Source organism: Nesoenas mayeri, assembly GCF_963082525.1.
Source record: "Nesoenas mayeri genome assembly, chromosome: 3".
NCBI classification, from domain to species: Eukaryota; Metazoa; Chordata; class Aves; order Columbiformes; family Columbidae; genus Nesoenas; species Nesoenas mayeri.
Genome location: NC_137544.1, coordinates 70,828,644 through 70,851,752, shown reverse-complemented (window position 1 = coordinate 70,851,752; position 23,109 = coordinate 70,828,644). Strand labels below are relative to the sequence as shown.

Sequence of the window (23,109 nt, the reverse complement as noted above, 5' to 3'; positions counted from 1 at the left end):
CCACAGAGTTAAGAGTTACTGTATTTGCACCAATGTAAAACCATAACATTCAGTTGGTTCCTACCAAAACTAGAAAACAAACGTGTCATTAAGTTTTTGTTTCCTTACCTCAAACCCAAAATTATAACCCTGAATCATGGCTTCCCGGTAGTATTGCTGCAAAGTGGCAGATTCAGATTCATCAACTTCAGCATCAAACTCAGATGTGAACATGTGATCAACTCTATCAATGGCACTGCTTATCTTATTGCATAGCAGTAATGCCTCATTCTGAGAAACAACAACAAAAAGGCATGGGGGGCATCAAATTATTATTTATAATTCTACATTTCAGCAGATTAAGGCAAACATGAATCTTGCAATTACATGGTTTTAAAAGGAAATGTACTTTAATGTCATCACAATTAATCGAGTCTTGGAAAAACAAATTTTCAGCACTTGCAGTAAGCAAGTCTTATAATTAGCTGAAGTACTATAATTAAGTTTGTTTGCTTGCATGAGATGAACTTTAAAAACAAAGTTAGTGAAGGAAAAAAAGAGGAAAAGCCCCAGTCAAAACCAGACAGACAAGAAAGGAGAAAATTGGTTTTACTATCTATAACATGACCAAGCCTCTGGTTGTATTTTCAACCTGGTATGCAGGCACAGCTTTTATTGAACTCAGAGGGAAATGTAGGGACCTGATACTGTAACTTTGGTGTAACCAATCTTTGCTTTTCTGGGTTCTCCAAAAAACAAACAAACCCACCAAAGAAAACCCTCACCCAACCAAAAAAAACCACCACACATACAAATAACCAAACCACCCCCCTACCACCCAAAAAAGAAGAGCAAAAAATCAGAGAGAGACCAACTCACTCTCACATCATAAAGCAACTACCTTCTCCAAATATGGAGAGAAAAAGTTGCTTCTTGCAGATCACAGATTTTGATAGAATTTATTTTCATGAAATCAAACACTTGCAATTCAATAGTGCTCTTGTATAAATATTTATTCTGTTACTATTAATATTTCTATTGCATTATGGACTTGTTTCCCACCTACCCAGTGCAAAAATGATTACACAAATATTGCTAAAAAATACACTCACAAATCCATCGCAAAAACAGAATGAAAATTGTACTGGAATAGTGAGGTCCATTGAGGTTGCATAAATTACAATTGCAGAGTAGGTTGCTAGCATTGCAATCAAATCTCCTTACACACTTTTACTTATCAGTGAGCAAACTATGATCAGTTTTGACTGACAATCTCGAAAATTTCTTACCTTTAGCTGCTGTAGAGCTTTGGCGATGACTGGTTGGCTGGATGTCTGTTCCTGGTGTAGAGATACAAGCCCTTCAATAGACTGCTGGAAAGCCTTTCTCTGACTCACGAGGTGGGCAGATTGAATGACTACGAGGAGGAGGTTATCAACCTAGGAACACAAGATACTACTAGTTCTTACAAACAAAATCCTCTCTACAAAAACATGTGCCATACTGGCAAATTACAACTCATTATGTTTTTAATTCTAAAGCATGAATTACCTCTCTGGTTGCTATTCATTAAAATCCTTAATTCACACAGAAAATTTTCATGTTGGCAACTGAACTTGATAAACACTCATCTTATGAGCAGAGCTCTATTAAGGCAAACACCACAGTAAGTTTTCAAGGGGAATATACTACTATTCACTTCTGGAAAGGTGATTACCTTCTTGGGGTTTGGGAAACACTGTATTAAAAATTATCTTTCAAATGCAGCATCTAAGCAAAATAATTATATTTTCTCAAAGCAGATGGAAGTGGCAAGCAGGTAAATAAGCACATTTTATCCAAGTAATGTAATACACTTGAGGATAAAAACCTGCTATTGAACAGGGAAAGGCATAGATTTACGACACAGTGTTTGCTCAAATTTTGAAAAATCATTAAAATGCAAGAATATGTTTTGGAAACCAGAGCTCTGATATTGCGGAAGTCTCTAAGTACACAGTCAAATATGGTGTTGCCTTTACTGTGGCACTATGAGTCACATATTAAGCTCTGCTGATTTCAATCTACAGATTGAATCTGCTGATTTCAATCTACAGCTGCAAAAAGTTACTCACAAAACCCACTTCATCCAGATTTTCAATACCTCATCCATGAAGAATGTCTTCACACTCAAAATTCTTTAAATGTTGACAGGATTCTTGTACTTAATTAATATTTTTAAAAATAATACATTTTCTCTATCAAAATATGTTGTTTAAAAACACAGGAAGCATTCTTTCTGAAGGACTTTTGACTTCCTAACTTTTCAATGTTGGATTTTTAAAAATTAATACACACGTTATATACATACACATATAAACACATGCACAAGTGGTGTTTTATGTGCACTTAGATATACCAGATAGAGCATCATTCGCAAAACAAACTCCATCTGTTGCTGTTTGAATTTTCTGAATGAAAAACTGACAATGGAAATCAAATGAAATTCTAAGAACTTTAGCAAAGGCTATTTTTTTATCATTCAGTCTGGACAACAGACGAGCAAGAAGTAAGATGCTCGCATGTTACAAAAGCAGTACGTACAGGACTGACTTTTTCAGCTGCCTGTAATTCCTAGAGCCTTCTAAATGCTAGAGGCCAGGCACAGTGACACAGAATGTCACTTTGTTCGTGGACAGTAGAGCCCATTTATGGTAGGGATCCAAGGAAATGCATGACGTACCAAAAGGAAAATTCACTTAGCTTAACATGATGCTATGAGAACAGGCGGGGCAGGGAGCTGCAGCAGAACTGCTGGCAGGGAACCTCTGTTGGCTTGGGATGAAGGAAAGTATGACTGGAAAGATTCCTTCCTGCAGAACTGCTGAACATCCAGTAGCTTCCACAGAAATTTAACTTGAAATGTCAAAATTCATCCAAGATCAAAAGAAACTCGTTGTTTCATGCCTCAAGCATGTGGAAAGTACACAACTGCCACATACTCTTTGAGACTGGTGACTTATTAGTAAAACGCAGTTCCCAAGTCCTATCCACACTTCTGATACTGAACACTCAACTAGATATTGAAAGTATCTCTTTATTATAATAATCCAACTCTGTAAAATCCACATTATACTTGCATTAACACAACAAAGAATCAATCTTTTTATTACCCATAAAAGGATATATGCCTCTCTTAAATTACTGTGGGTAATCTGAAAGGACAGGCATTCATAGAAGTGTGGAGATCACGTAAACAAGGGAAAAAGGGGAAAAAAACAAAAAAAGAGAGAGAAACCCACCTGCATGGTTCGCAGTGTATCAACAGTCTCTACTTGTGGCACGACTTTGACTGGCTGACCCTCCCATGCACTCCAGCTGTCATCTGAGCCATGGTCTTTATCACTGTGTTTGGTCATTAGTAAATAGGCCTCGTATGCGACATCATCTGAATCCTTTGTGCAATCCTTTCCAGCAGCTGCATTGAGGAGCTGCAAAATCACAGATTTTTCCCCTGCAATACTATTTGGTACGAATACTTGTAAATTCTCGAGTCCAGGGATTTGTACCTGTAAAAAAAAATATAGATATTGAATGAGTGAATCTCACTGTCTTCTATGATACATAAAATAGATAAATGTCATCTCATTTAAGCAAAAGGGAGTTTGCATTTTAAACAGCTGTACAATATACATACTAAAACAATACATTCAGCTATTTTTACACTAAAAGTCAAAATGCATTGTAAGAAAATATTTGTCTTGAAATCTGGTAGATCACCAATGTACACTGACATCCTTCCTTGCACCTTCACAATTGATCCTTCTACATATTCTTCTAAAGGAATCTTTGTCCTGGTTTTGTTAAAAACAAGTTTCTCTTTCAGTGAATTTTGCCTGTCAGCTACAGCCTTCGTATTAACTGCATTTTCCTGGAGAACCAGACACATGTTTTGGTAAAACCTAGCAATGGAATGCAAACTTATTGATAAGCATGGATGGACATCTCGCGAGAGGGGCGACAAACCAGTGACCAAGAAACTGACCAACTGTGTATAACATTCCATTCACGTGAATACTTCATATAAAATGGGAGATCACGAGGATCTCGCCCTTTTTTCCCTATGGCCGACATTAGGAGAGGACCTTGCTAGTCGTCCCTGTGAACTGAGGCGTAGTGAGAGACTGAATCCAGCTCTGGTTGGCTGTGGAGTCTAATTCAGGACTTTGGGTGCCGGCTCTGCAGTTGCTGAGACTTTCAAGATTGGTTTTGTATATTTTGTATTATTTTCTCTATTCTTATTAGTAGCATTAGTAAAACATCTTTAATTTTTTCAACTCTCTTCTCTCTGTCCTTCTTTTTCTCTCCCGATCGCCTGTCCTGAGTGGAAGGGGGGAGAGGGAGGGGCAAAAGGGGGAAGTGAGGGGGAGAGGAGGTTAACAATACATCTGCCAGGGTTTTATTGTCACCCTGCAATCTTAACCCTCGACAATCTTGTAATTAAAAAAAACCTGATTTCACATATGTGTGTATATGCATGTATAAAATATCTATACACATATTTTTAAAAGCAAATTAGCCAAGACTAAGTAAACACTTATGAAGCATACATTTTTAAGACTAGAATATTAAAAGAATAGAAATTCCTTCAGGATCTCTAAGAATCCACATAGCATTTCTCAATGGCTACAAAAGGTAAGATAAAGAAAAAAATATGGCTAAAAAAGTAAGTTACTCTTTTACTAGTCAGGAAAGAGAGATTAATTAAGTCCAATAAGAAGCTTGCATTTATGACGTTTGCATTCTTGTAAATAAAATGCAATATGTACCTGTCAGGGTATAGAAACATGAGTAAGTGTACTTATTATTAAGTCAAAGAGCTTAATACGTGATAAGAGTGTTCTCTTTTAATAAAGCTCTACTTACACTACTTAAAAACTACTTCTGCACTATATTTGTCACATTGGTAACACCACCTCAGCCAAGTCAGGCATCTGAATCAGACTGTGGAAACAGTGAAATACTTGATACGTGTGATTTGACATGAGGTAACTGGACTTACAGTCAAGTTAAATACTCTGTTTTCAGAGTTTGATCAAGCTAGGACAAAACATTGGACTCATTTTTACCATTAGGCAGCCATATTTTGTAATTAAAACCATTATAATATATAGGTAAATGTAAAAATTTGGTGGTTACTGAAAGCTAAAATAGTTTCCCAAAACTAATGAGCATTTGATTGAAAAGGCAGTTAAAAATTTAAATTCCCTACATAATGTTAGAGGGCGATTTTATGAAGTGTTAACCAAAATGTATTTTATTTTGAAAGATGAAAAAAAGTGGAGAGGCAATACATAGAGACATATCCTGAGATCCAAATAATCTATCTAGATTATTTAACACGGGTGCTTACACAGATTTTTCAAACGCAAGATTCAAAATGTGCATAAGAACAATGATAGTATCTTCACCTAAAATTTAATACTCTGTCTTAAGAGCAGCCAAGAGGGGATACCTGGGGAAATTTTTTTTAAAAGTAAACATATACTGTTTTCCCTAACTACTGTCCCACTCTTAAAACAATTCACAGACCAGGGTACTTCTGAGCCAGACGCTTCATCCCTGCATTTAACCAACCCTTAACAAATTTCTCTCTATGAATTTCTTGGTCCCCCTTTGAACCAATTTCTACTTTTAGCAATCACTTATATAAATCTAACTAGAATTTTGTCATGCAAAAGTTAATAGATTATTTCCCAAATGGGAATGACGTGCATATTAAATATACGGAAGGACAAAAAAAGAACAGCAGATCCACGTAAATTTAATCTGTTGCAACAACTGTTTTACTGAAATTCAAAGTATGATAAAAGACGTGACATTTTTAAGAAATCAAGTGCAAAACCATAATAGTGGGAACATGTAGCACAGTAAATCTAAGGCACCAAGAGTTTAACCTGCTTTTGCTGTACAACAGTTTTCTAGCAACGGTTATTTTGGAACAGAACATAGTCCCTGCATTGCTGACATCCTTAGCACTCTCAAGGCAGCTCACTAGAGCAGACCTCCCACTATAATATTTTTGCTTTATAAAAGTACACAAAACACAGGTCCATAGTCTGAGATTATCTACTTAAATATGTCCATTTATAGATGTATCTGTTTACCTCATAAAGCATTTATTTTTAATAACACTCCCTACTAATTGTTATTATTCTACTCTCACAAATGAGTAAATACTATTGAAGTAAAATGGCTTTTCCTAAGTCACAAAGAGAATCATTGGGAGGACCAGGAATTAAGACACTGATTTCCCAAAACACAGACTAGCATTCTCAATCACACAAACACAGGTAGAGAAAATAATTTGACTGCCACAATTCAATTTTAAATACATGACATTTAAAATGCTAAGATACAGATGTCATATCAAAAAACTGGAAGTATGTCAATAAATATGCTTTGACATTTTACTTAGCATCCCCACTTTAATTTTTATGCCTCTAAACTGAATTTACCTTCACATACTCTTTTGTTTTCAGATCATTCAGAAGATCTCGCACAGGGGCTGACAATGCAAATTCTGCTGCTATTTCAAGGTCCTGCAAGTAATGACAAAAGAATATGCTTTCAGACTGAATTTCTTAAAAGCATATAAATAAGATGAGACCCTACTGTTAACTTACCTTCCTCAGCATTTTAGCAAAACCAAGAGCTTTGGAGGCCCTTTCTCTAGCTTCATGAAACAGTTCTTTGAGTGCTCGGCTGGTCTCTATAACAGACCTCCTGAAACATTGGTAAGAACGAAGTGACAATGTTTCAGTAAATCATATTACATTTTATAGCCATTAGAAAATAATACCTATTTACATATAGAAAGAGCATAGAAAAGATAAATATTTACAAGCAGCTGACTGAAATAAATTGAACTTGTGCAGGCACATTTTTGATAAGGATATAAAAACTGAATTTGAAGACGTTGCATAAACAATTTCTCATACCCTGAACTAAAAAGAAGGTTACTAGGCTTCAAAGAACAAAATGATGGTTCATTACTACCGCACAGAAAAATATTAGCAATAAGGTCTCTGGAATCTTGCATTTATGATGTTTGCAATCTTCGAAATAAAATGCAATATGTACCTGTGAGGGTATAGAAACACGAGTAAGTGTACTTATGATTAAGCCAAAGGGCTTAATACCTGATTTCATCTGATGCAGTACTGTCATCGGCACTGGCCCAAAATTCATCACAACTGTCTTGTAGTCCAGAATCTAAAAATATTCCTGTAGATTTCAGCAGCATTCCTGCAATATCACTGTAGCAACAGAAATGATGGAACTTCAGAGTCTTATTCAGGTAGCATGGCACCTTAAACTTCTTCCTACTCTGTCCAACTCAAGAGAGAGCCGTGTTTCCAAGTCTGCCTGCGGAAACAAGCAGCATCTCGGGGGGCCCTCAGTTACTCTGCAAGCACAGGGCTAACAGGGGCCTTCTGCAGAAGCAGCAACTCTTGCTGTAGCTGGAGTAAGAGCAATCACAATCTACTGCAACTTACAGCTGCAGTCATTGTAACTGACGAATTCACAAAGACTATCAACTGCCTGCTGAGGCCTCAAGAAGCCCAATCTGGGAACCGTGAACAAGTGCTGACTTGAATAGGTATCTGGCATAAATTAACGCCATAAGCAGAGTAATTAAATAAAACCTACCAGAATAGTTTTCCAGCTTGAGCTTCACCTCCTCTTATATAAGGAGTTATTTCTTTGGTGAAATTCCATTCTTCCTCCAACAGATTTTTTAAACTATGGGATGCTTGAGGTAACTGCTGTAGCATTTGGATCCAGCTTCGCATATAATCAAAGTAAACCTATATATGGGAAGAGATAATTTTAATAGAAATTATTACGCAACATGTAACTAAGGATTAAAACTTCTTACATCATCAATCTCAATATTATACAATTTGTAGAAAACATTTCTACAACATTTGCATTTGCTATGACAGAAAATGAGCTACATGTTTCTATACAAGAGGTGAAATTTCAGGAAGTACAAAGTGCTACTGAAATATTAAATACTATGTCTTCATGATATTTTTCTGAAAACATTGATACTATCACCACCTCACTTGCTGTGCTGCTACTCACCACTGTATCAGTGGATATCCACAGTGGCCAGAGTTTTTAAAGCTGAACTAGTTACTGAAAAACAGTTTCTAAATCCTTTACTAACTGGATTACTGCAAAAGGTTTTATCTGAACATCTCCTCCTGCATATGAATAAGTGCAGTGTACAGGCTTCTCGGATTCTACATCATACCTTGTGTTCCTTTATATCAACTCTTGTCTCTCACCTTTATTTAATTATTATCGTTTTAAACAAACAAAAATCCAGGTAAGTAAAATTCTTCTTCAAACATCTGCCCTTCAGGATCATACAGTATGCAAAAAATGAGATGCAATTTTACCATGTTTTAGGTCAATAATATATAACATCAACCCACGTTCCTCCTTAGAAATGGTTAGGACACTCTCCATTGGTTTCAGGTATTTTTGGACCACACTGTAATAATGCCAAGGTCATAAAATGGTTTGTGTTAGAAGGGACCTAAAAGATCATCTAGTTCCAACGTCCCTGCCATGGGCAGGGACACCTTCCACTAGACCATGCTGCTCAAAGCCTCATCCAGCTTGGCCTGGAACACTGTCAGACAGGGGACATCTGCAAGTTTTCTGGGCAGCCTGTCCCACTGCCTCACCCTCCCTCACAGCAAATTATTTCTTCCTAATATCTAATCTAAATCTACCCTCTTTCAATTTCACTACACACCCTGATTAAAAGTTGCTTCCCATCTTTCCTGTAGGTCCCCTTTAGGTAATGGATGACTGCTACAAGGTCTCCCCAGAGCCTTCTCTTCTCCAGGTTGAACAACCCCAGCTCTCTCAGCCCATCCTCACAGCGTAGGTGTTCCAGGCCCCCCAGTCACTGTCGTGCCTCTCCTCTGGACCTGCTCAAGCAGGTCAACAGTCTTTCTTATGCTGGGGGCCCCAGAGCTCAATATAGTTTTATTCAATACTAAAAGGTTATTAAAAGTTTAGTTTAAGTGTATGGAATTTACAATTCTATTTATGAACCATTTTATTATAAATACAGGCAATTTACATGTATACTGTACCACAGTCTAGTAAAGCAAAAATCTGTATTGATAAAATGGCAATGGCTACTGTGTAACTTTTACAAGTTCATCAAAACAATTATGTTAAAGTAGCATAACAACAACAACAACAAAAAAGCAAGACCTATACCAAGTAGGGACAATAGATTTCTAGTAGCAATATTGAGATTAAAACACTTACTAGAACTCCAAATATCTTCCCCTTTTTGAAGCTTACCATTAACATTTTATGCAGGTCCTCTTCAAAAGAATCAATGTTGTAATCAATCTTTTGTAAGTCATTTAACACCTCCCGTAACATAAACTGGTAATATTGCTTCATTAACAGGCCACCCTTCAGAACCTCTTTGCACTCTCTCACCAGCTGCAAGAGAAAAACCAAAAAACTGCTATCAGTCAAGACACTACACTTAAATTCTCCCTGGGAAGTGAAAGTTCTATTTGTCAGTCCAGTTTGTCTAAATATGTTAGTTTATCACTACATAATTTCTACAGTTTTTAGAAATGAGTACTGTCGCTCTGCCTATCTCAAGGAAAGACGTGACCAGTTTTTCAGGATTATTTAATTGCCATCATGCCATTTGTGATATAACCGTACATGGAGATCGAGGCAGATGTTTCAGACCATTCCCTGCATAAGGCCACCGCAAACGACTTAGTTCTGAAGTTTAGGAGTGGGCAAGAGGGCTCACAATCATCAGATCACTAGTTTAAATGGAAGCAAGTCAGGAATGATATGCAATGTGTTTGACAGATGCTTACAGACCTACAAGAAATGTTTTACTACAGGAAATTCATTGTCAATCTATCGGGCAGGTGTCCAGAACTCTAAAACCCATATCAGACCTGGAAATAGCACTTCTTTTGTCCGTTCCCTGGGCAAGGCTAACATGAGGAAAGTTATCTTTTTAACTGTAAGAAGTGGTCACTTTTGGCCACAGAGCTGTCACCCTTCCCTGAAAGCTTACGGTTTTATTTATTTGAAGAAACATGCACAACCACAGACACAGGAGCACACAAACAGCAAGAACTGTTGCAAACCTGCACTACGAAATGTGTTTCTTTTAGAAGTCCTTCCAGTGCTAAGTGTGTGTTCTTCTGAAATTATTATTGGCCTCTAGGTCTGACAATCTCTGACCTTTTCTGAGCAACAACTTCATTAAATGAAGAGTCTGAGAGGAAGAATCATTCATTTGGGGAGTCAGAGGGAATGGAATTTTTGGTTGATTAATCTGCTTCTTAAAGTCTTCTATAACGTCTATCCTGGCAAAACCAGTATGTACTGGACTCAATGTATGAGAAATTATAATGGTATGAAAGCAAAACAAACCATACAATAGTGTTATTTATATGACAAGTGTCTTTGGAATCTTTTACAGGTGAGAACGTGTTATGCTGTGCTCTCCCGCGTGAAGGGGGAAACCAGGAGTAACATTCTGAACTAGGTAGTTTAAAATTTACCAATGGTTAGGTAAAAAAGTGGAAAAAAAATTTATCTTTTTATAAAGGGGAAATCTAATAATCACACATTTATCTCCCTAACACATCATATATTTAAAAATGAATGTGCATTCTTGACTCACTCAATCACATTCAGTTAACCTGTTTGGGATTTTTGTTCAAAGAATTTACACTTCATCAATAACTAACTACCCATCACAGACACAGATGGGATTTTGCAATGACTTATCCATAAAACTTTAGTATATAGTATGGCATATCGTACAGATACAAGTAAAGTTCAGTTCTGAAACTTGCAACGAGTAGCATTTGTCTATTAAAAAATAAAATACTCTCAAAACTACATTAAAAATAGAGGGGTTTTTTTGTTGTTTAAATAACACTGCCATACTGTGATGCGTAGTGCTACTGAATAACAGAATATAGGATTTATAAAAAGGCCTGTAGTGCTAATGTTAAGTGTCAGCTTTTGGAACTGAAACTCATGAGGCAACAGGCAAACAAAAGTATTGTCTATAATGAGCACACTAAAGAATGTGCATCTTAAAGTGAAAATATTATCACTATTGCTGGTTTGTTTGATGATTTGCTTTTTGTTCATGGAGTTTGTACAAGAAATTATTTTCTGCAAAGCAGGTGTGCACGCCACACAGCCTCTTAGGGTACTGTAGTTTAGAGCAAGAAAGTTTATATTAAGTTTTCTGATTTTTGGTGGTTTGTTTTTGCCCATCCCCCCAATATTTGCTTGATCTATAAAGTAATCTGCCAGCAGACATTCAATTTTTTCTGTTCCAGTAACTTCCAAAATATACAACACACCTACCCTAAGTGACCTATAACTATGTGCAATACACAAAACCTGATTAAGCAGAACACAGTAACTAGTCAGTACATCACGGCCCTGCTCCAAGTGGTGTCAGTCACTTATCAGAAACCAGGCAGGTGTGAGTTTTCAACTAGGTCAGACTACCTCAGAGTTAATGCCACATGACAACAACGACTGGCAACCCCAAAATTCCAGGAGGTACCACATACTGTTAAGATCATCTAGACAGAGTGTTGATCATCAGATATGGGTTGCCCCATCCAAACACACATGCTTTAGCTGTCTGCTTCTGTCGTCATTAAAACCTATTCAAATACTACCTGGTTAACAGATATGTGGATAACAGAATTCGGAATGAAGAAATCAGCACCTGTACCAACATACAATATGATATTGTGCTTCTAGTTATAGACTATGCAAAAACCACATCTCCATATGAAATACAAGACTATTTATAAAAGTTATTACAGAACTATACACTGTCATTTCTTAAACTAATGCTGTTTAAACTGGAAACCTCATCATAACAAAATGACAAAGTAATTTCAAACAGGAAGCATTAAACAAACAAACAAAAACAAACAAAAAAAGAACACAAAAACAACAGTTGACACAAACCTGTTTAATACTCAGAAGAGACGGTTCCCCAGCAGGTCTTTGTTCCAACCTTAGCTTGAGACATTCATGGATAACATTGAGCAGAACTCGGCAGAGGACCAAGAATGCAGGTTCAAAAGATGGTAAATCCATGGATTTCAGCTCCTCCCATGATACAGTGCTGCATTTTTGCTCACAGCAAGGTGGAGAATTTAATAACTGCACATAGTCTGAACACAACATGGTGTCTGGAAATTCTGAAAACTGTAACAAGAAACAGGTATCATTCAAAGAATACTCAAATTCTTCAGGATGTAGCATTTGTTTAAAGTATCATGCGCATAAGTCTGTTTGTAAAAGGTAAGATTCTATTACCACAGAGGTTTCAGTATCTGTTTCTGTTTGGTTGGTTGTATTTGGTTTTATTATTGTGGTTTGATTGTTTTTCAGTTCAGATTTTTTTTTTTTAAATTTGAGGATCACCAGGATGAAGAAGACAATTATGGACCCTTGGGAGTGAACAAAACAATCTCTTACTTTATGTTTCTGTTTTAAAATGATTAAAGTATCCATTAAAGCCTCACTACACAGGAAGAAATTGCTGTTTGTGGTTATGATGAACATACAAGTTCAGCTTAACATAACATATAGGAACATATATTTGGGTTATTATAAAACACAATACTTGAGTATTTCAAAATATATTAAAGAAATCAATGTCTTACACTAACGACTATATCTAGAGAAACAAGTTTGTACTTGATTACAGCAGGTGAGTAACTTAATTCCTTTTCAAATACATAACGCATATATTATATAAAACTTCACATTGTAAAGTAAAGAAAATATCACCAGCTAAATGGAACTAAAGTATTGAAAAAAAAGCTGATGAACTTTGGTAGATGTCAAGAATTGAAACTGAAATTAAAAAGGAATATTAAAATATAAAGAGATCAAGCTTGTTCTTTTCAATTAATAATTTTTTTTAATATAAATGCAATGACATTTCTAATGAGAAAAAATAAGTGAATCTATCTGAAATAGACATCTCAGACATCTAAAGTATATTGTGATAACATTCTTAGCAAAGCTGTGCATGGAGGTACTCTGGGGTTTAATTTAGGAAGAAATTTTGGACTGCAATATGTGTGCAGCTCTTAAAAATAACAACATACAGTACATTATCTAAAGAGAACTTCTGTTTCAGATCAAGTTTGTTCCATTCTAATTCTCATTTCACAGCTGCTAACTATGACAACAGAATCTCCTTCATTCATATATTACACAAAACTAGCAACTTTTAGGTTTTTCTTCAGTGCCAGATTTAAATAACATCACTTCAAAGGAGAGGAAAATATTACCAGAAATTAGATCAAATAATAAGGTGCTACCTAGAAAGTTAAAAAAAAAATAATCTACTTTTAAGCTTACTATCTAGCAGAAAACTTAAAAAAAAAAAAAAAGTTTAGTCCTTTACGCCTACTCACACATTTTTGAGATCTGTTGTACAAGCTCTGCTTTCTCAGAAGAGCCACACAAAATTACAGCCACTGACAAAGTCTTATTTTTTAATTTTGTGATGCTTTTTAGCTGTCATGGGTGATGGAATAGCCTATTCATTACTGTCTAACACTGGCACAAAACATGATGTGCTGTAGATTCTTAAGTGGTTTATAAACCCACTAGCTCATTATGCAGAAAGAGCAAACATGCATGAGTGGGGACTTCCTTTATACCTACTTTACTTGAAGTTTAATCAGTAGTTAATGTACAGTATAAGAACTTATCTTCTTAGCTGGTATATATTAATGTCTTCTTTTTACTAACTCCCTTTTAAAGAAACGTATCGCACCAGAATAGCAGCAGAGCTAAAGGCTTTTATACAAGTTTTCATTAATAATAGGTCATGAAAATACTACGCTTCTACAGTACAACAAAACATTTAAAAAATACAATCCTCATTGTGATGCAAGTATAGTGTTAGAAAATTTAGTTCTTATAAAAATATTAAAAAACTAGTCTATGAGCAAAAATAACTCAACAAAATTGAAAAAATGTGTTACTTAATTTTCTAATATTAAACATAAGAGAACATGACACAAGGGCTTAGTGTTAGACACCAAAACTTCTACTTTCCAATTTAACTAATCTTAATCTTCAGAGTGCCCAATCTGAAATGTTTCAAGTGACTACTAAATACTTCTTTAAAAAACCCCAAGAAAGCAAAATCCAAGACATTTATTGAGATTACACACAAAATCCACATTGAAAAGTGCCAGGTGAATAAACAACAAATAAGGTACATGGGCTTAAAAACTATCCTAAAATAAAATCTCTGATTTGTCCACTAAAATAAGAAATATCACCCATTTTCTTTAAGAATCAAATCATACAAGTTCTGTACAAATAGAGCCTTGTTAAATTAACAGAGCCTATGACAAATGACACTTGTACTTTAAAAAACATTAAACACAGCTATCTCTATAAACATTTACATATAAGATGAAATGAGCAGTAAAACGCACACAAGTGGAAGAATCCAGAAAGCACATTTTAGATGAAAAATAGTGTTTAAGTAACAATAGAAATGAAAGTATGCCCAGAGACCCTAAAGACTATGTATACACATAAACACAAAGTCAAAATAACAGCAGTAACACAGATGAACAAAACACTAACAGCTCTGGCTGCATACAAATAACTGAACTGCACTAGAACAACCCAACGCACTGCATTCAAAGTACTGTCATATGCAAACACCAAACAATTCAAAACAGTTTCTTCTAAGTTAGTCTGATGTCATCTTTTGCTGCAGTAGGTACCACACTTCTGACAAACAGTATTTCTTTTAATTCTAGCGCAGGAAATAGGTTCACAGTTTTGTAACGTTCACCTTCGGTCATAAAGTCATTTCTTAAAAGAGGACAATATTCCCCAAAAAATCTAGCAGTTACTGAAACTGAAACATTCAAAGAAGTCAGAAGGACAGAGAAGGAGGGAGAGATTATTAGCCTTAAATCTTACACAAGTCATCCAACACTAAAGTACCAAAAAGTATAATTCTGTGAAGCTGCAAAGACACTAGTTACTAGTATTTCTTTAACTTGTTTTAAGAACTCCATTTATGAAGTCAATATATTGGAAGCACTTGGCAATTTCAAAAATATATTCAAAGTAGTTCTCAATAAGCTCAAATAATGTTTATTTCCTTTGTTGATTTAAAGGTATTTCTACCAATGAATTAAGTTGAACTTTCTATCTACGTACATAAGGTTTGGGGTACGTTTGGTTACTGTAGCAGACACCTGCACATCTTGCGTAGGCACATGACTCTTTAGAAATACAAAAAGATTTTCTTAATGAAAACTTCTAGAACACAAGCTAAGACCCATTAGAGAATAAAAATTCATTTTCTACAGTAATATCTACACTAGCAACAGTATGAATTAAAACTTTTTCAAAATCAAATAACGTTATAAACTCATTTATCCTAAGAAAATAACCTCTCAGGGAGATAAACAACTCTTGTCCTTTTGCAAATGTGACAGTCAACACTTGAGCAACGTGTCAAAGACCACACGTGATATCTATATTAGAACAGGCACACTGGCTAAGAAATTCCTTTGTCCAGAAGCCATGGCCAGGCCCCACAGACACTACCACTTTCCAAGAAAGGCAAAGTAGTCTGTACTACCAGTTCTTCCTAATACAAAAATGCCTACAAGTTAAGGAACAGTTTGTATTAGGAAACAATATTCTGCCTTGAAAGAATTAGTAACCACAACTTACCATATGAAACTTCAGCTACTGTCCTTTGTTTACTGCTTATTTTATAATTTTTAAATTAACTTATGATCATTCATAATTGAGAATATAAAATGACCCAAAGGAAAAAAAATAAACTAAGAGACAGCTGAAGAATTAAACATGCTAACATGACCTGCTTTCATAGATTTCAAGGTTAATAGTGTCCATTCACTTATCCCATCTGGCCTCAAGCATAACATGCCACCACAGTACTCCATTCATTTAGATGAGGAAAACCCCCCAAAAATAGTGACATTTTCATAAAGGATGTCTTGCAGAGAGATATCCAGTCTCAAAGACAAGAAGAGGAAAACGACCACTTCCATGGCTAATTTTTCTCACAATTCAGCTTTTTTGCCTAATTTTCCATTGTAATTTTTCTGACTTACGGCTTTAGGCATTAGAAAATGTAATGAGCAAAGACGCTATCATGAAAATGTAATTTCAGTTACTAATAAGTACAGAGAACTAGCTTGTGCTTCATACAAATTCTGATTCAGGTCAAATGACAGACTTATTTCAGTGGAATTACAGCTGGACTCCTAATCATAACGTACACTGTGTTTCAAAAACCAAGCAAGCAGCAAAAACTTTCAAAAGATCCCAATATCTCCAATTATCAGTTAGAAACAATACAGCAGTGGAGGTACTCTTGTCACGCATTTACACTAGTAGCAACCTACCTCCAGCTCGTGATCACTCCTTACCAACGCCATACGGGCCCTTTGCAATGAACCATGCATGAGCTTGTGCAGTCTTAAAATTAGCTTCCTCAACCCCATTTGCTTCAGTGCTTTATCTACAAATGGCCTGTAAATAGAGGTCAAACAGTGTTGGCTGCAGCTGGCCTCAGCACTGCATTCTGGAACAACCCAAGAGGCAGAGTCATCCTCAGATTCAAGCCTATCGAGTCTCCTTGAAAAATGGTCTTGAAAGTCAAAATTTGGCTTATTAGTAAAATTGTTCTTAATGGCTTGTCTAAGTTCCTCAACATTCTCCTCAGAGATTTGTTCTTCCCCATCGCTCTCCTCTGTGCATGTTCCTGAAGATTCCTTCAGTTCTGTTTCCCCATCAATTTCTTCATCCTCTGGATCATTGTCCTTAGATGATCGAGGAGAAGGAATTTCAAACACTGGCCAGCCAATGTCAGAAAGATTTTTGATGCCCAATACAGTTCCCATAATCCTTAGTTTTTGATTTAAGTCTTTTGTGATATTTAACCATAGACAGAGTGCCTGCACTCTGTCTTGGAAGTCCTTTGCAGCATACTTTTCATAGTCCTTTTGAAGAGCCTGCAGAGATGGATAAAGTGCTTCTATATACTCTAGCAGCTCCATTATCCGCTTTACTTGCTCAAATGAGACCCGCTGGCGATGGAGGTGTTCATGGTAACTCGAGTAACCCAAAGCACTAGTTCCATGTGATGCTTTGCAAACCCTTTCTCCTGAAGTACCATTGAGACTGGCTCCATTTTTTACACAGGAGAAACTTCCATAGTTCACTTTGAAGGTGAGGATTTCATTGATGATATCAGGGATAGCTTGACGGGCCGCATAAAGATAGAGGTCTTGGTCATTAATGCTCCGGCCAGCATGCCAAGCTTGCAGCTCCAGCCAGATCAGTTCATTGGATCGGTTCAGCCAGACAGAAGAAGTGTTTTCCTGTCCTCTTTGCTCCCTGTCCTTTTTCTTTGAGACTGAGGTAAGTTTTAACAAAAGCCGCAGGGTTTCAAAGAATTTTAAGCGGTCTGCCGGGCAGTCAGTCCTAGAAGTCTGGCGTGCAGTTCTGGGTATTGGCATGGGCACAGAGACTGGAAGCTTAGCATTGCTACAGCCAAGGCTGAGGTAAGGCTTATTGAGATCGACGTCTGGAATTGGTTTTTTTGGCAGAGACCCACCAACTGAGTCTAACATAAACGAGCACTGCACATTTTTCTTGTGATCTCGTTCTGTTGTCCTTAGGGTGTCTCGGATCTTTTTCCCTTGCTTATAGCTGTGCTCCTCCACATTTTCAACAGTTTTCCCATTGTCTTTATGCACAGACTGAGTTGGTACACTCATCTTTTCTGTAAGAAGAAAAAAGAAAGAATGTGACTGAAGTAACAAGAAAAAGCATTGTTCAATCCAGCTCCCGATCACGTTTCTTAGGTTGAGCATAAAACATTAATATCAGTAAAACAAAACAGGCATGGGTAGAAGTAAAACATGGTCTTGGAAATTACCATCGGTATAGCTAACTCCACAGTAGCACCAAAGGAAACTTTTTTTTCTCCTTTTTACCTCTTTTGTAGAAAGGACCCTAGAGAATTCTCTCATTATCCTGAGAGTATGACATCTACTGAGAACCCAGTATGATCAAAAGGAAAAGAAAGGTTTCCAAGTTCATTTTCATACATTTGTCAAACAATCTCCCAAGCAAAAATTCAAAATGCAACAGAGCATTATTAAGGTTTCCAATTGAATTAAAGAGACTCCATTGCACATGCAATTTCATAAAAACTGGAGTATGTACAGATTCTGAATTTAACTTCAATGATCTGATTCTGCCTCTTGAGGGGCTTGATCTTAATTCTGGAAAACCCCTCTGTAGTCTTAATACAAGGAGCCTTAACACAAGGAGCCTACTTCCCAGCTCCCCTAACACACATGCACTTGCCTTCTCCCTTAGCATATAACAAGAGCCTTTTCCAGCCCAAATGTGCCATCTCCTCTTCTCTTCCTGTTCTTTCCTCAGGACCAGCAGACGTCATCACTCTTCTGCAGCACTAACAGAAGTGCTTCAGTCTAGACTTTACAGATCAGGACAGGAGTAACTACTTGGTATTAAAACAGTGGCTCTCTCTCAAGGAATTGGTGGCAGGCTGGAGAGAAGCACCTGTATGTAGACTAGCTGCATTCCAGGGATCAGCAGCTGGAACACGGGCAGCTACATGGTCAGAGGGCCTCAGCTTATTCAAGAACAGAAAAGACTTTCAGAACAATGGGCTGAATACTTCGTCTTCTTTTCACTGTTCACTGTGATTCTAAGGATTATCTGCTGCACAAGGCTCATTCTCCATTCTAGAAGTAGTAATTTCCTTAGAGTCTCTGCTACTGTGCTCCACACTACGACATCCATTTAATACCAGGAATACTAAAAAGCTTATGTATAAAACAGGGCCTCTCAGCGGAAGACTAATATTATTCCCTTTCTCTATATGAAAAAATCATGATGGAGAAAGATCTGTCAAGCCAGCATGCTTTTGTGTGACAAAAATTGGAAGCGCTATTGCTCAACATTTCAGAACACTGAAGACTTCATCTTCAAAACTCTCTCAATCCACTTGCAACCTAAATTCTCAAGAATTTGCAAACCACATCCCAGAATCTCTGGTTTGCTTCTAGGAAAACAAGAAACAAACAGAAGATTTTAATTTGTGCTATTTGCCTAACATCACACAAGTTTTCATGACAGAATGCTGTTCTTGTATGATGCACTTCACTGACTTAATTATCACATGGCCCGTCATTGTTTCACTCACTACATATCCTCCAGCATCTGCAACAAAAGAAGGTACAGTCATATACAGATCTGTTTCCTTCATCGCAAAATTCCAAACCATCTCTACTCATTTAAGACAGCAGTTCTCTGGAAAAGAACTGGTGTGGTAACGTAGCTCAAAGACCATCAAATGTATGCGCACAAAGGTATTGTATTAAGGTTGCACAGATGTCTGAAACAAAAGCAGAGAGAGGCACATGGTCAGAGCACCTTCCTTTGCTTGTTTCCATTATGAACCCCGTTTTCAGCTGGTAATGAGCAATAAGTGAGTTAACTAGACTATGACCTGCCACACTGTCACCTTCCAATCCTCATATCTAAAAAACTATAATTTAACCCTTGCCATAAACATGTACACTTTGGGCAGGTCGCAATGTGTACGATGGCACTTAACACTGAGGAAAGAAAAAAGAAATTATATTCTGAAGTATATGAGGAAGAAAGCAGAATCACAAAGTCAACACAGAAACAGTTTCTTGCAAATATGGACTTTATTAATGCCTCTTATACTACTTTTATTTCAGGTATCCATACATCTTTCTCTGAATAGCTAGCAAGTACAACAGCAGATGACATAGAAACCTAACTTAAATGCAGGTTTCCTCCTGGAAATGGAAACCTCTCAGTGATTCCAAGAAGCCTGCTGTGGAATTCACTATCATTGATTTTACATTTATCTGCTGAAACATTACTGACAGACAGTGGTACCTCACCCTCACTGGTTACTAACCAGCACCAGACAGGACACAAGTCTAAAAGCACTGTGGAGCAAATCAGCTTGAATTCCCTGCCACAGCTGGCACTACTGTGGGGCAACAACTGCCCAACCAGCAGGACAGGCCAGCAGTGGAAAGACACATTCTGCATGGGCACGGAAGGAGAAGGAAGATGAAGGAGGCTGGCAGAGATGAAATATGTACAGATCAATTTTTGACAGCGCTTTGATGTTAAAGATTTTGGTGACCTTGCAAAATAAATGCACATTTAAGGATCACTTTCTGAACTTACCTTCTAGCTACCAGGAGGTTCACTAAATCCCTTCAGTTTGTATATTTAATGTTAATCTCCTTCAATACTCCCCACCCCACCAAAACACATGAAAGAAAGGTAAGTTAAAAATATTATTCATTATTAGACATTCAAAATGCCCTAATACTTCAATACCCATCATTCAAATATACCTGACAATTCTGCAATAAATGAGTATCAATGTTGTAACTATATGAGCTCCTACTTCCAATTTTATTGCAGTTTTGTAATATAGGCTTAAATTTGTAGAACAAGTTCAGATGTACTAACAAATTTTGAGTGACAATTACCTTTAGTGTCACGTAGGGCAGGTAGGTTTCATGACTAAGCAACAATCGATAGGTGATAGTGGGCACATGGTAGAGTCTGAGATCTTAAACGGCTCATTAAACAAAAATGAGAAAATGAGCTTGAGGAACTTGATTGTGTTAAGAAAGTGGGGTGGACAGAGGTTCCCCTTCAAGTACGAAGTTGCTTAAGTTTCATACTAAAAAGCAGGCAGGGGCACTGTTCTTTACATAGCCCAAGAGCTAACACTTCAGTAGGCAAGCAAGCATCGCTGGACTGATACTGCACACCCTCCAAGTCAGAAAAAGCTGTCAAGAGACACATGTATGTCTGAGGAGCAACTCTGAAATGTGTTTAACTTGGAAAACATTAATTCCATGGGTGTTGCGGGGGGGGTTCTTTGTGGTTTTTGTTTGTTTTTCAATATGGAATAAATTTTCTGAGATGGTACACATAGACAAAGTTAAATAAAATAAACTATGAACTTTCCAGAAAATATATTATACACAATAAAACACTATCCAATTCATAAAAACAAAACAAAAAAACAAACACACACACACAAAACCCCCAAACAAAGAAACAAAGAAAAATACACACATATTTTAAGACACATTCACAGTAACCAAGAAGAGGATATTATTATTCCAGGAGCAAGAACCACAACCCTCACAAGCAGAAAGCAAGACGCCTTGCTCCAAAACCTCAAAATTTATTAGTAGGGATAAGTAACAGCTCGCTATTTCTCACAAAGGTATTGGTCTTCAATATGTGCAAAGTACCAAAGGGTTGCTATGAAATACTATGCTTTAGTATCACATTTTCTATGTTTAGAAACTATCCTTAGGTTAATGTTGCATTGAAAGAGTTTAACTTAGACAAAAGGCGCAATTAAAAACCAGCAGAAGCAGCTTAGTAATTCCAATGCTGGCACGGCTAACTGGCAAATATAACTAAATTTCTCTTCAATTTAGTGAAGAGGTCTTTTGGTGAATGCTCTCTTCACAGCAACATTATCCAGAGGTTGTATGAAATGGAATCGAAAGCTTTGGAAGATGTTTGCCTTGCCCCTTTTTCTATTACGAACTTGCACGCCGTAACTCTATGCAATTGAAGAACTGACTGTATTCCCTTATTCACACTAAACCATTTACCACCTTCTCCCCTACATTTTTTCCCTGGAAAAGTAATGGAACAGCTTATACTTGGTGCCATCTCAAGGCATATCAAGGATAAGAGGGTTATTAGGGGCAGTTAGCATGGCTTTACCAAGGGTAAGTCATGCTTGACCAACCTCATGGCCTTTTATGAGAATGTAACAAGGTGGATGATGGCAGAGTGGTGGATGTGGTCTACCTTGACTTCAGTAAAGCCTTTGACACAGTCTCCCACAGCATCCTCACAGCTAAGTTGAGGAGGTGTGGTCTGGACAATAGAGTAGTGAGGTGGGTTGCAAACTGGCTTAAGGAGAGAAGCCAGAGAGTGGTAGTCGATGGTGCGGAGTCTAGTTGGAGGCCAGTATCTAGTGGAGTGCCTCAGGGGTCAGTACTAGGGCCAATATTATTCAATATATTCATTAACGATTTGGACGAGGGAATTGAGTGTACTATCAGCAAGTTTGCTCATGACACCAAGCTGGGAGGAGTGGCTGACACGCCAGAAGGCTGTGCTACCATCCAGCGGGACCTGGACAAACTAGAGAGTTGGGCGGGGGATAACCTGATGAAATTTAACAAGGGAAAGTGTAGAGTCCTGCATCTGGGCAGGAACAACCCCAGGTTCCAGTATAGGTTGGGAAATTACATATTAGAGAGCAGTGTAGGGGAAAGGGACCTGGGGGTCCTGGTGGACAACAGGATGACTGTGAATCAGCACTGTGCCCTTGTGGTCAGGAAGGTCAATGGCGTCCTTGGGTGTATTAGAAGGGGGGTGGTTAGTAGATCTCCGCCCTGGTGAGACCCCATCTAGAATATTGTGTCCAGTTCCGGGCCCCTCAGTTCAAGAAGGACAGGGAACTGCTGGAGAGGGTCCAGCATAGGGCAACAAAGATGATTAAGGGAGTGGAGCACCTTCCTTATGAGGAAAGGCTGAGGGAGCTGGGTCTCTTTAGTTTGGAGGAGACTGAGGGGTGACCTTATTAATGTTTATAAATATATAAAGGGTGAGTGTCACGAGGATGGAGCCAGGCTCTTCTCGGTGGCAAACAATGATAGGACAAGGGGTAATGGGATCACGCCGGAACACAAGAGGTTCCACTTAAATTTGAGAAAAAACTTCTTCTCAGTCAGGGTGACAGAGCACTGGAACAGGCTGCTCAGGGATGTTGTGGAGTCGCCTTCTCTGGAGACATTCAAAACCCGCCTGGACATGTTCCTGTGCGACCTCACCTAGGCGTTCCTGCTCCAGCAGGGGGATTGGACTAGA

The 23,109-nt window shown here is 37.5% G+C and overlaps 1 protein-coding gene across 1 annotated transcript in view; it reads right to left on the bottom strand.

The window, feature by feature from the left end:
* The window catches only part of MAP3K4 (mitogen-activated protein kinase kinase kinase 4), a gene marked incomplete at its 5' end in the record, with an annotated part of 68,527 nt that overhangs the window by 27,854 nt on the left and 17,564 nt on the right, over nt 1-23,109 (bottom strand). Inside the window, 10 exons of the mRNA XM_080341442.1 lie at nt 109-270; nt 1,269-1,418; nt 3,261-3,527; nt 6,477-6,560; nt 6,645-6,744; nt 7,161-7,277; nt 7,672-7,829; nt 9,355-9,501; nt 12,043-12,285; nt 16,512-17,893. Coding sequence (XP_080197568.1) covers nt 109-270; nt 1,269-1,418; nt 3,261-3,527; nt 6,477-6,560; nt 6,645-6,744; nt 7,161-7,277; nt 7,672-7,829; nt 9,355-9,501; nt 12,043-12,285; nt 16,512-17,893 — 2,810 coding nt within the window. The remainder of the gene's footprint in view (nt 1-108; nt 271-1,268; nt 1,419-3,260; nt 3,528-6,476; nt 6,561-6,644; nt 6,745-7,160; nt 7,278-7,671; nt 7,830-9,354; nt 9,502-12,042; nt 12,286-16,511; nt 17,894-23,109) is intronic.